General features: G+C 33.3%; 1 protein-coding gene and 1 long non-coding RNA gene across 2 annotated transcripts; both read right to left on the bottom strand.

Moving 5' to 3' along the window:
• Positions 1–386: 386 nt before the first annotated feature.
• Positions 387–6215, bottom strand: LOC116024294. Its single transcript, XM_031265186.1, has 5 exons — positions 5501–6215; positions 4625–5269; positions 4395–4518; positions 4127–4300; positions 387–1280 (listed from the first exon to the last, which is right to left on the bottom strand). The coding sequence occupies exons 2-5, from the start codon at positions 5242–5244 to the stop codon at positions 387–389; spliced, it is 1812 nt and encodes a 603-aa protein (XP_031121046.1). The 5' UTR covers positions 5245–5269; positions 5501–6215.
• A 1805-nt stretch (positions 6216–8020) lies between these two features.
• LOC116024768 lies at positions 8021–8944 on the bottom strand. The gene is made up of 2 exons (XR_004099523.1): positions 8882–8944; positions 8021–8778 (listed from the first exon to the last, which is right to left on the bottom strand). It is a non-coding gene; the product is annotated as an uncharacterized LOC116024768 (long non-coding RNA).
• Between the last annotated feature and the right edge of the window lie 4308 nt (positions 8945–13252).

Here is a 13252-nt window from a genome sequence, read left to right as displayed (position 1 = left end):
AGGCTTAAGAGTTCCTAAATTCAATTTTCGATATAGTGCAAAAGGCATCAAATTAATGCTAGCACCTAGGTCTGCCAAGGCTCTATTAAAAGTAGTGCCTCCTATATTACAAGGTATAGTGAAGCTTCCCGGATCTTTTAACTTTCGGGGCACATCCTTATGTAATATAACAGAACACTCTTCTCCTAACACGACACTAGCAGTTTCAGACAATCTTTTCTTGTTAGACAAAAGATCTTTAAGGAATTTGGCATACCTCGGCATTTCTCCTAGTGCGTCAATGAATGGCATGTCAATGTGTAGTTGACGTAGCATTTGTAAGAACTTATCATACTTGGCGTTGTCGATGTCAGTGCGGAATCTTTGAGGGAATGGAAGTTTCGCTTTCAGCACAGGTGGTGGTTCTTGCATGATTTCCTTTCCTTTTCGAGAGGGTTGTGGCTGTATGTCTTCCCTTCTGAATTCTTCTTCGAGTGCTCGTTCAACGTGCGTCGAGTTGGAAGTCTCGTCATTGTCCATCCTTGGTTCTTTTTTCGGAACAGATTGTGCGGAGGTGGGACAACTTCTGGAAGTGCTCTCCCGCTTCTCAGTGTTACAGCGTTCACATCTGTTTCTCCCTGGACTTGGATCATTTCCATAATCTTTGCGAGTGTGCTCTCAACCGTTTGGAGCGGTGAGAGTGTTTCGTGGCGAAGCTCTTGAATTTCTCCCAGCATCTCTTTAGTGATGGTTTCTTTGAGTTTAGCATTCTCCTCCCTCGTTTCTCGTATAAAATCATTTAAGCGTTGCTCGAGGGTGGTTTGGTTGTTTTCAGGCGAAAGAGGCGGTTCTGGAAAAGTAGAAGAATAGGCACATGTGTCGGCTCTGTCCACGTCGTCAACACGCGTGTGACTCGGCGTGGAATTGTTCCAGTGAGCTCCCACGCCGGCACACACACGTGTGGCTCGCGTGGATGGGTCACTGCTCGCAAAATTTTCAGAATTTGGATGGTTTGGCTCGTCAAAGTGCGTTGGAGGGTAATATGGAGGCATCTCATGAGTAGGATATCTTTGGGGTTGAAAATGCTGTGTTACGTAAGCTTGTTCATGATAATAAATTAGTGGTGGAGGTATTGGATATGGAAAAGTAGGTGGGTAAGGAAAAGGGTAGTTATGATAGTATTGAGGCGGTGGATAGGGTTGGGATGGTGAAGGATAGTAAGGATTCCTTCCGTATGGCATATAACTTTGGTAAGCTCGATCATCAGGTGAAGGTGGATCCATGATTGCGTCAAAGAGGTCCTGCAATCAAATTTTCAGACAAAGAATCGGAGCACAAGAGGTAGCTCCTTTCACATATTAGCGCAAGTGGTGTACAGTTGGGTGCGAAAGTGTAAATAGCAATAAGACAAAGCAAAAGAAAATGAAGTAAATAAGTTATCCAAATGATTCAAGATAGTAAAACTTTAAATTCACCGTTTGTCATCCCCGGCAACGGCGCCATTTTGATGTTGTGTGTACGGTGTGAGTGAACGTGGAGAGTGGTAAAACGAAGATTCATGAACTCCCCGAGTGTCATGTCTCTCGCAGATGGCAAATTGGAGAATATACGGATTTCCTATCTTGAGTTGTTCGGATAACACTAAGGTTGAACATGTAGAGATTGTTGAAATGAAGTAGTGAGGGTGCAAAGGTTGATAAGATTTGAGGTAAGTAAATGTAAATAAAAGCGGATGGGGGCTAGAGTATCGTGGAGATTAGTTCGAGGCGTAAGGTAGAGTATTGATTTCCATTGAGTCATGGTTGAAGGAGCTTGGAACATTGTCCTGAGTGGCGTCACACTACTCAAGCTCCCAATCCTCAATCGGTTGGGGAATTTTGTCAAACACTTTGTCTACAAGTCCCCTCCGGATCTCATCTTCTTAGATTGAGAGCGGGAGATGTGGGTAGTGGGCTACATCTCTTTGCAATATCTCGCCGAAGAGATGATCCTACACTCTTGAAGAGATCGGGGCCCTCGATCTAACAAGGTCATACAAAACATACACACAATTTCAACATTCCCCAAAGAAATCAAACTCATTCATCAAATTAGATCATGAATACCAAATCTCCATTCTACCTAGCCCCTATCTTAGGGATTAGCCCTTCATAGGCTTTAACAACATCATCTCATTCAAATAGAAAAGCATATTTACAAGATCAAGATAAAAAAAAACAAATTACTTTAAGGAAAAGGAAAAGCAAGAGAAGTCCAAAGAGAAAACAAGTCTTAATGAAAGAGTTTACCCCAAAGGATCTCAAGGCTATGGAGATCCAAGTTCTCTTCTCCAATGAGCTCTTCCTCCTCCTCCTAATCCTATCTAACCCTAACCTAAAGTGAGAAGTGAAAAATTGACAAAAGACTCCTTCTTCCTAGCTGAAATGTCCCTTAAATACTAAAATATCGCGCAGGATTCTGGTGCTGGCCCACGCCTGCTCACACGCATGTGGACTGGCGTGGACGGTTACTGGAATAATTCCACGCCAGTTCACACGCGTGGTGGTGCTCGTGGGCGTGGGTTTCTTCGTTTTCGTCTCTTTTGTTGTTTCCGGTTTGGTCTTTGTGTGCTCCCGTGTGGCTTGATTCTTCTTCCTTTTACTGGTTTATGCTCTCTTTGGTTGATTTCAGCCTTCATTCCTGTGGGAATCCTTCAAAACACTCCACACAAAACTCATTTGCAATTTGTTAGTAAAATAACATGAAAATGCGTAATTGCATTCTCTAAGACTTTGTTTTGGCAAGAAATCAACTTAATTAGTTCTAGATAATTAAGTACTTTTGGTGTCTATCATTAGATTCTTTAACATTTTGGAGACTATAATCAAGGATTTAAAGCTTGGGTTTCATCATTTCACTTTCATTTTCAATAGATAAGTTCTTATTATCTTTATTTCCTTCATTTGCAATTTACTTTCTTGCTTTATTACTTTCATCATTTCACTTCCATTTTTGCTAGCCACATATACATTTAAAAAAAATTATATTATTTCCATGTCACTTAGAAAGTGAGATTTTTGCTCGGATAAGGCCAACCTTAGTCCTGACTTAAGGTTTAGTTGGGCCCATTGTATTTAACTTTTAATTTTTTAAATTTAATACAAAACTTTCGTGGAGTTCCATTAATTACCAAATATGTACGGTGTTTTCTCCCTTAATTCACTGTACACTTAATAACGGTTTCACAATTTTAGAATTCTATATTCACAATTTTAGATCTTTATGTTCACTATTTTTGAACTCTATATTCACAATTTTTTAACTCTATATTCACAATTACAGAACTCTATATTCAACAGTATAACACAAAGTTTGAATCAATATAACAAAATTGTGAATATTAAGTAATGTAATTTTGTATATTAAGATTTAAAATTGTGAATATATAGAGTATTAAAATTGTGAATATATAGAGTTCTAAAATTGTGAACATATTGAGTTCTAAAATTGTGAACATGGATATAGCTCCATCTTGTAAGGTGGACCCGGGTCCATAGCATAATTTGCCCTTAATAGTTGATATAATACCGGGAACAAACAATTAAAGCCCAACTTCAGTTGTGATAGTACATTCAAACCTAATAGGCAATCTCACAAACCATTACACAATACAGAACTTAAGTACTAAGGAAACAACATAAAATTAAGATTCCTCTATGTAAAAAAATTCTTCTTTTGTAGAGGCACGAGGGAAACCTAAAAATTTTTGCATAATTTTAAATTCTTCATCAGAGCGAATCCAACCTCGAACAATGAAAACCTTCTTAATTCCTGGAAAGCAAGCTAGTAACGCCTTAATAGACTGCATTTCAGACCTCAAGCCAAAAAAAGGGCTAAACTTCAATGTGCGAAGCATTTTTAGTGTTCAAGCCACACTGCTGAGTTCCTCAATAAGCACAAAATTCTCTAGATTTAACTTCAATGGTTAATAACAGAACATAAACATAAATAAGCAATCAGTTCATAATTTAGATAACAAATGTGCTTTAAGAAATGCAACAATAATGGAACCAATCAGAATTTTGCAAGTGATATATATATATATATATATATATATATATATATATATATATATATATATATATATATATATATAAACAAAGATTACCTCTAGATGCCATATATCAAGTTCGCATAATTTTGCGCACGCTCGCAGCAGATGTATGAATGCAGAATTATTTATATATTCTGGCGTAAAGCTACAACTTGCTACACTTAGCTTGAGGAGTTCAAAGTTTAGTGCAGGTGCATGTCCAACTCTAGTATGTTCTTTAACAAACATCTTGGAAATCAAGAGAAAGAGAATTAGATCAGTTCCTAAAAAACATTTTATTAAAATAGAATTAAACAAAAAAAGAGTCATCAAGCCAATTTACCTCAAAGCAACAAGGGGAGCAACACAAATCAAAATTTGATATAGATCTCAAGTCCAAGTTAAGTGGCAGAACACAAAATTTTTTGTGATAATAAGGAGAACAGTCGAGCAGGGAGATTTCCAAACTACCAAGTTTTGGTGCAACAATGTTAAAATAAAATATCTTATCGCATTGACCATAGGAAGATAACACCATAATCCGAACAAGTTCTAGGATTAAAGTCAACATACCGAAGAGAAAGTGATGTAACATTCGGAAGTATACAATAGTCATTTATTGGTTCAACATCGACATTTTCAAGTTTCAATCCCTTCAGTGTGGGGCAAGAAAGTAAGCAATTCGACACCTGGCATTTTGTCTCTCTAAAACAAGAAATGTCAATTTCTTCAACACCATTCTGGGTGAGAAGAAGAAACCACTGATTCAAGTTGTACGACAACAACTTAGCTATATCCCAAAGTTCAAATTCTTCAGAGGAATGGAATGTAAATACTTCTTCAGAAAAGTGGAAGACAATTTTCTGAATAGATCCATTGTGCTGCATGAGAATTTTGTTGATTACTTCCCAAATATGAGATTGAGAGTCCGACTTCCAACCTTCAGCATCGGAATAGTTAGGACATATGTAATCAAAAAAACCATGACAACAGTTGAGCTTTGTCAGACTAAACCAGATATCCTTCCAGGAGGAAGATAAAATCACAGTTCTAGCAGCTTCTTGAATCGGCAAAAATCCCAAAATATTGTCAAGTATACCCACGGGGAGTTCACTAATTCTGTCTTCTCCAGCCATATGGATGTTATCAACAGGATTGACTGGAATTGAGGTCGACATTTCAACAATGTGCATTCATCCAACTACTAGCTAATACAATCTGTCATTGCACCCAAACTCAAATTATTGAAAGATGCAACTTCAACATTCCTACACTACGCCACATCTCTCATCAGGAAAATAATAGATAAAATTAACAAAGGAAAGTTAAGGACTGGAAATAAACAGATGAAAGAAAATGGCAGCACTTCTGCAGTTCTGCGTACGCCGTACAGAGAAAGAAAATCTTAAGACTCGCAGCGTTCCATAAATTTAAACGAAGAAGGCTTACCCAAATTCGCAGATTCGTTGCATCGTCGGAGTGTTTGGCGGTGTCGCTCAGTCGTTCAACTCTAAGCTAAGGCTTTTGTGGTCGTATCTACGAAGCTAGGTACTTCCCTAAAACTTCATTTATTGATGCTAAGAAATTGTCCTAGTTTATGTTGGAGGAGTATTATGGCAGCACATGAAATGATTTGTAATGGAGCAAGACTGAGAATTGGTAATGGGGACTCCACGTTAATTTGGGGCACCCTTGGTTGTTAGATAATTCCAATCCAATGATTCAAACCGGTATCCACATTTACGAGGATCCAAGGTTTCAGGCTTGATTAATCAAAATTCAAAAGACACATACATGGGACATGACTATCTTGAGAAATATTTTTGTGGGCTGAATTGCCAAAATTACATGCAGATATATTATGGTGGAATTCTTGGCAGTTATGTATGCTAGAAATGATGCTCTCTGGAATGCAAAATTTGACAACTCCATCTTTGGATGACCATTGGCATTGCCTCCAATAGTTGTAGAGAATTAATTCATTCATTTGTTTCTTGTTCTATTCAATTAGTGCCTAGAGCTGCTAATACTTTAGCTCACTTTCTAGCATCGATGGCCTATTCACAGGCAAAAGCATTGTACTGAGACTCTCTGTCTCGCCTAACTTTGTTTTAGTTCTTATGCAGTAATCTACCATTTTGGATTTTCAAAAAACAAATGAAAATTATAAAATTAAACAACTAATAATTGCTAAAAAATTAAAACTAATTACTTAAAAATTAAACTACAAAGCGGTAAAAAAAAGTGCAGCATATTTAAATTAATTGTCGATGTTGCTTTGAAATGTATAAATTGAGAGTTGAATGAATTGAGAATAGTATAAGAATGAATCGAGGATAGAATAAAAAATGTTTAGAAATTGTGAAAGACATTGTATTTATAGGATATTTAGAAAATGTTTAGAAATTGTGGAAGACATTGTAATTAATAATATTTTTTAAAAGATTGGCGATTGCCATTGGCAACAGCTGGAAAAATAGCCATTGCCAATGACAACGACCATTTTCCTTTTCATTTCAGAGTTGAGCTAAACTAAACCATTGCAACTTATTTTTTTTTTTAATAATTATGACAAAAACTTTTGTTTGTAGGAGATCTAAGCACCAAAAACCATCCCTCCACATTAATTAAAAAGCTCACATTCAAGTTTTTTATTGTTTGAAAACTATAAACAAACCCCAATGAAAAAAAAAATTAAGAACAAACCCCTATTGGGGATGTTCTAAGGCTTAGTCCGACTTAAGACTTAGTTGGGGCCATTGTATTTAATATAAAATTGGTATTTAAACTTTTAACTTTTTTTTAATTTAATACAAAACTTTCGTGAAGTTTCATGCTAAAAATGTAATTAATTACCAAAAATGTATGGTATTTTATCCCTTAATTCACTCTACACTTAATATAATATCCGGAACAAACAATTAATTCACCTTAAACCCAACTACAGTTGTGATAGTACATTCAAACCTAATCGCACCAAAAAAAAAAAAAAAAGTACATTCGAACCTAATAAGCAACTCACAAACCAGAACTTAAGTACTAAGGAAACAACATAAAATTAATATTAATATATGAAAAAAAAATTTGGTTTTGTAGAGGCACGAGGGAAACTTAAAAGTTTCTGCATAATTTTAAATATTTTAAATTCTTCATCAGAGCGAATCCAACGTCGAACAATGACAACCTTTTTAATTCCTGGAAAGCAACTGGAAAGCAAAGTAACGCCTTAATAGACTGCATTTCATACCTCAACCCAAAAAAAGGGCTAAACTTCAAAGTGCGAAGCATTTTCAGTGTTTGAGCCACAATGCTGAGTTCTTCCATAAGCACAAAATCCTCTGAATTTAACTTAAAATACCAATAACAGAACATAAAAACAAATAAACAATCAGTTCATAATTTACATAACAAATTTTCACTAAGAAATGCAACAATAATGGAATCAATCAAAATTTTATAGAACAGTTGATCCATATATATATATATACATACATACATACATACATACATACATACATACATACATACATGAAGATTACCACTAGATCCCTTATATCAAGTTCGCATAATTTTGAGCATGCTGGCAGCAGACATATGAATGCAGAATTATTTACATATTCGGGCAAAAAGCCAGAATTTGATATACGTAGCTTGAGTAGTTCACAGTTTAGTGCAGGTGCATGTCCCACTCTAGTAAGTTCTTAAATAAACATCTAGAAAGACAATTACATCTGTTCCTAAAAACATTTTATAAAAACAGAATTAAACAAAAAAAAAACAAAAAAAAAAAAAAACAAAAAAAAAAAAAAACAAAAAAAAAAAAAAACAAAAAAAAAAAAAAACAAAAAAAAAAAAAAACAAAAAAAAAAAAAAACAAAAAAAAAAAAAAAAGAATCATCAGGCCAATTCACCTCAAAGCAACAAGTGGAACAACTCAAATAAAAACTTGATATAGACTCAAGTCCAAGCTAGGCGGCAGAACACAAAACTCTTTGTGATAATAACGAGTACACCTGGGCAGGATGATTTTCAAACTACCAAGTTTGGTGCAACAATGTTAAAATAAAATATGCCATCGCAATGGCCAAATGAGAGATCCTGAAGATAAACATAATCCGAACAATTTCTAGGCTTAAAGTGAACACCATCAAGAAAAAGTGATGTAACATTCGGAAGTACACAATAAGCATTTATTAGCTCAACATCGACATTTTTAAGTTTCAATCTCTTCAGTGTTGGGCAAGAAAATATGCAATTCGGCACCCTGCATTTTGCTTTTATATCTACCCCATAAGAAATATCAATTTCTTCAACACTATTCTGGGTGAGAAGAAGAAACCACTGATTCAAGTTGTCCGACAACAAATTAGCTACATCCTCAAAATAAAACTGTTCAAAGAAATGGAATGCAAATACTTTGCCAGGAAAATCGAACCCAATTTTGTGAATAGGTCCATTGTGCCGCATAAGAATTTTGTTGATTAATTACTTCCAAAATAGGAGATTGAGATTCCGACTTTCAACCTTCAGCATCCGAATATTTAAGACATATAGTCAAAGAAAGCAAAACCAAAGTTGAGCTCGCTAAACCAGATATCTTTCCAGAAGGAAGATAAAATCGCAGTTCTATCAGTCTCTTGAATCGGCAAAAATCTCAAAATATTGTCAAGTATACGCACTGTGAGTTCACTAATTTTGTCTTTTTCTGCCATATATAATCCAGAGCTCTAACAAGCACAAATTGAAAAACAAAGAAATCAGAACGTAAAGAAAGGAAAGTTAAGGACTGGAATAAACAGAGAAAGAAAATGGCAGCTCTTCTGCAGTTACCCAAATTCGCAGATTCGCAGCGTCGTTGGAGTGTTTGGCGGAGTCGCAGCGTCGTTGGAGCGATGGAGTTAAGATTTGATTTCTGTTAAATAGATATTAAATTTAGGGATATTAGCATCAAATTAATTAATATGATCATGATTACCTCTTTAAAGAATTATTAGATGGCAGCATAATTAATTTCAAATATTAATAAAAATTAAGTTAATAAATATAAAAATCATATTGTAAAATGTAATGTAAAATTATTATAAAGTTAAAATGTTATTCTTCTCAGTTTAAAATCTCTAAAAGATTATTATTTATCATTATTTCATAAGTAGTACAATTATTTAATAGTTATTTTTTCAATCTATACTATTAATAAAATCAAAATCTCTCATTTTATTTTTCCGCCCAAAACAATCCTATACTATTAACGTTTGCATAATATTGTAAAATATGGTAATCCAATTTCTATTCGTACCAGAATTGTAAATTAAAATGTTGTAATACAACTCCTAATACACTATATTTTCTTTTTTACTTTTCTATTCGTAATACAATTCTAGATTAAAATTATTAATCTGTACTATTAATATAAACAAAATCCCAAACTTTAGCGCTGTGGATATTGAACAAATTAAGATTTTGGTATAAATGCTATGTTTCTCTTTAGGCCACAGATCACATAAATTGGGTCATGACATTTGTTCTTGGACTCTTTAATCAAATTTGAACTATTCATTTAATTAATTATTACTTAACTAATAATTGACTATGAGCTTTCAATTTTTTAATGAGCAAATCCAGTTTTCATTTTTCATTTTGAAAAACCATACTAGGGTTTTTAAAATTGAGAAATACAGACATGGATTCAATTATCTGATAACTCATGCATGTGTTCTCAAATTGGGAAAAAACGATAGAGAAATTAATAGGGTTTACACGCATCCGTGTTACGGAGACTGGACCATATTCGGACTAGGGTTTCTCAAATTGAGAAACACAGATTTGAGAGATATTACAAATTCAGAAAGATTACAGTTTATCAAATTCAGACACCAAGAATAGGAGAACCAAAATGACCAAATGAAATAGGGCACTAAATGAATTTTTTTAAAATCTCTCTATATTTATATATATAAACAGCCCCAAAAGGACGTTGTTTTGGTGCTATCTAATTTTGTGTAGCAAGGTTTTATATTTTTTTCCTAGGAAATTATAGAAAGTGTTGCCTTGGGTTATGTTCATCTTGAATACAATATGTAATTAAAATTTGTAGAATAAAAATGATTAAGTAATAAATATCTAATTAACATATAAAATGAAATGTTTATAACTGAATGGATTCTTCGTTATTTATTTATATTACAAGTCATTCCTTGACAATTGATTTAACTCGTACATTTTATTTTTTAAGAAAACGAGTCATTGTGTAATCAGAATAATATACAAGAATTGTTGCTCCAACCAAATAGATTGTTCGATAATGCTCAGCCGTTGTCAAAACCAGCTATTGGTGCACCAACATTTAGTTCAACTAATCTCAGTTTAATTGTAAGCAAATTTGTTATCTCAATAGCATACATAACTATTTTATTTAAATAAAATACAATTTGTAATTTTCCTTCCTCAAGTATAAATAATTGCAGTGGCGGGTAGTGAAGCATTGTACAGTGGATTTTAGGTTTGCTATCCAAGAACACCTATTAATATGCCTAGGAATGATAATACAACTCAAATTTAAATTATTTGTAATAACCTTTACATTTTAGTATATACAAATTTTGATTTATTTGTTGTTTTAAATTATTGATTTAGTCCAATTAATGTGTTAATTATTATGTACTTATTTGATTTTATTATTTCTCAAAAATATTGCAGTGGTTAGCAAACCAAATAATATATATGCAATTAATATATAAGATTTAATATTACAAATAGGATATGTGTATTTAAAGTACGAACCTTTTATGTTTTTTAAGAAAAATGATTTAATGGTAAACAAATTTATTTTTCTAATAGCCTATACGCGCCTATTTTCTTTTGTATAAAATGCACAAAGAGTTAATACCACCTCCACTAAGGCTTGATCTCATGACATTCCATATGGAAGAGTCATTACATGCCATTTGAACACAAATTGCTTGACAATTATTCAATAGTTATAGTATCAAATAAATTTATAGATAATACAATTTTATGGTATACGTTGATAAATTACAATAAATAAATACTTATTTTGACCAATAAGGTTTAATACACAAGCTTTAAAAAATCCTTTCACAAATAATAAATGATTAACATTACACTTTCATCTTAAATTTACCTTATAATGTTCATCTCCTTATGTGGTAATATTTGATTAGATATTATTTGTATTTGATTATTGAGTAGATTCCTTTTTAAATTTGTGGTAGCAGGATCGATGAATTAATAAACAATCAATGTATATAAAGAATTTTATTACCACACATGAGGTAAACACTTGAAGGTGATAAAATTTTTGTTTGACACGTCTATCTTAAAAGCTAGCTAAAAGTTGAAAAGTTAAGAGTTTTTTTTTTTAATACGAAAAGTTAAGAGTTAAGCTGAAAAGCTAGTAGGTAATAAGCTAAATAATTGAAATTAAGGTGATTGGTAAAATTAGCTGTTGAATAAGAGAATAACTGTATTAAAAAAAAACACAAAAGAACATTTTTATAAATTTATAAATTCAAATTTAAATAGTGATATATATACACACACATACATATTACTCTGATTAAAAAATTAAAAAAGAGAGATTGATTAACTTGGATGATTACAACGCAATGGTAATGAGTGTTGTTTGTGTAATACCCATATTTTTAGAGAAATAATTATACTTATAGTTATTAAATGAAGTCAACAAGTCAAAGCTAGCTTCTAAAATTTGACGTAGGATAAAATTACCAAATTACCCTTCCTTACTCTTAAAGGCTAAGGAATCACTTCATCTTGGATAAATATCGCATTTGAATGAAAAAAGATAAGGAGATTGACTAGAGAGATAAGGGGAGGAAAATTCTTGAAGCTTTGCTCTCCATCATCTCCAACTTAGGTCTCAAGTTGTTGGAGTATTCTAGGTAAGTTTGATCTCCATATTTCACTCTTCTTGAGTTGGGTTTATCATTGGAGCCCTAAGAGTGATGCTTTGAAAATATTAGGGTTTTGACAAGGAGTATTTGGGTGAGCTAAATAGCTAAGATTTGGATGTTTTAGATAAGTGGTTAACTCTTCTCTCCTTATTTTGCAAAACTCATAGCCTAGCTATTTTGGAATCTCTACTACTTGGAATACCCATTTTAGGGTTAGTTTGAGTTAACAATATGTTGGGCTTTTGATATAGTATGACTCAAGCTATTTATGATTGTTAAAGTGCGAGTTCACTATTATGCGATTTATGAGTTATTATTATTAATTTTTAAGTATATGTTTGAAGAAGTGCTATGATATGTTTTTGGACTATTAAACTTTATTATAGATATCTTTGGGCATGCCTAAGTATGGATTTTGTGAATAGGTGAACATGACCTTTTGGACTTTAATTGTAAGTGTGATTTGTACTAAGGGGTTTTGCTATAAGAGAGGATCAAGTAAGTTATTTGGTAATTATTAGTTTATGAAGTCAGATTTGTTTTGCCAAGTTATGAGCTATACGGATTTCATATTACTTTTGGATATGCACTTTGTTATGTGGTGTATGTTAAGGAAACGATTTTTGCTACAATGGGCTATTTGATTATAAGAATTATTTGGTATGTTTGACCAAACTCATGAGACAACCTACAATTTGTTTTGTTTGGCTTGGAACGTTCCTAAATGCTCATTTCGAATCGTCGAGCTTGACTCATTCCGAATCGTCGAGTCTTTACTTTTGAATTATGTGTTGGAACGTTCCATTCGGCTCATTCTGAATCGTCAAGCCTGACTCATTCCGAATCGTCGAGTCTTTTTAGATTATTATACCGATAATGGCCTATGCCACAAGGTATAATGGTGGGTGTAGGTTGCCAATGAGTCATGGTTAAAGAATGATTTGAGCTTTGAAAGTATTGTGTTATGAAATAATGTTGATGCCCGTGTAGCTAAAACTAAAGTTGCTATTTTGAAGAACCTGTGTATGGTATGATGGAATTATATGACTTCGATACAGTTTGAAGATCGTGATTTGCACCTATTTATTACTATAAAGCTTATTGTCTTTTATTAAGGTTACTTGATCCGGGGTTGAGAAGAGTATCACTTACTGGGCATTAGCTCATTATTTGTATTTTTCCTCATGTTTCAGAGTAGTTAAGGATATGTGAATAGCACGAGGCGCAAGTGGTGGGGTCTCGAAGGTGACTTTTGAAACTAGGAGAAAAC

The sequence above is a fragment of the Ipomoea triloba genome, chromosome 7 (assembly GCF_003576645.1).
Source record: "Ipomoea triloba cultivar NCNSP0323 chromosome 7, ASM357664v1".
Classification (NCBI taxonomy): domain Eukaryota; kingdom Viridiplantae; phylum Streptophyta; class Magnoliopsida; order Solanales; family Convolvulaceae; genus Ipomoea; species Ipomoea triloba.
The sequence above is the reverse complement of the archived record's forward strand: the minus strand, read 5'-3'. Positions and strand labels throughout refer to the sequence as shown.

What these genes read in the sequence shown, in the direction of transcription:
- LOC116024294 (XM_031265186.1), bottom strand. Translation starts at nt 5,244, where the DNA reads ATGCACATTGTTGAAATGTCGACCTCAATTCCAGTCAATCCTGTTGAT. An exon ending in GCTCCCCTTGTTGCTTTGAG is followed by an intron (nt 4,301 to 4,394) that starts GTAAATTGGCTT and finishes TTGATTTCCAAG; the next exon opens with ATGTTTGTTAAAGAACATAC. An exon ending in TTGATATATGGCATCTAGAG is followed by an intron (nt 1,281 to 4,126) that starts GTAATCTTTGTT and finishes ATTTGATTGCAG; the next exon opens with GACCTCTTTGACGCAATCAT.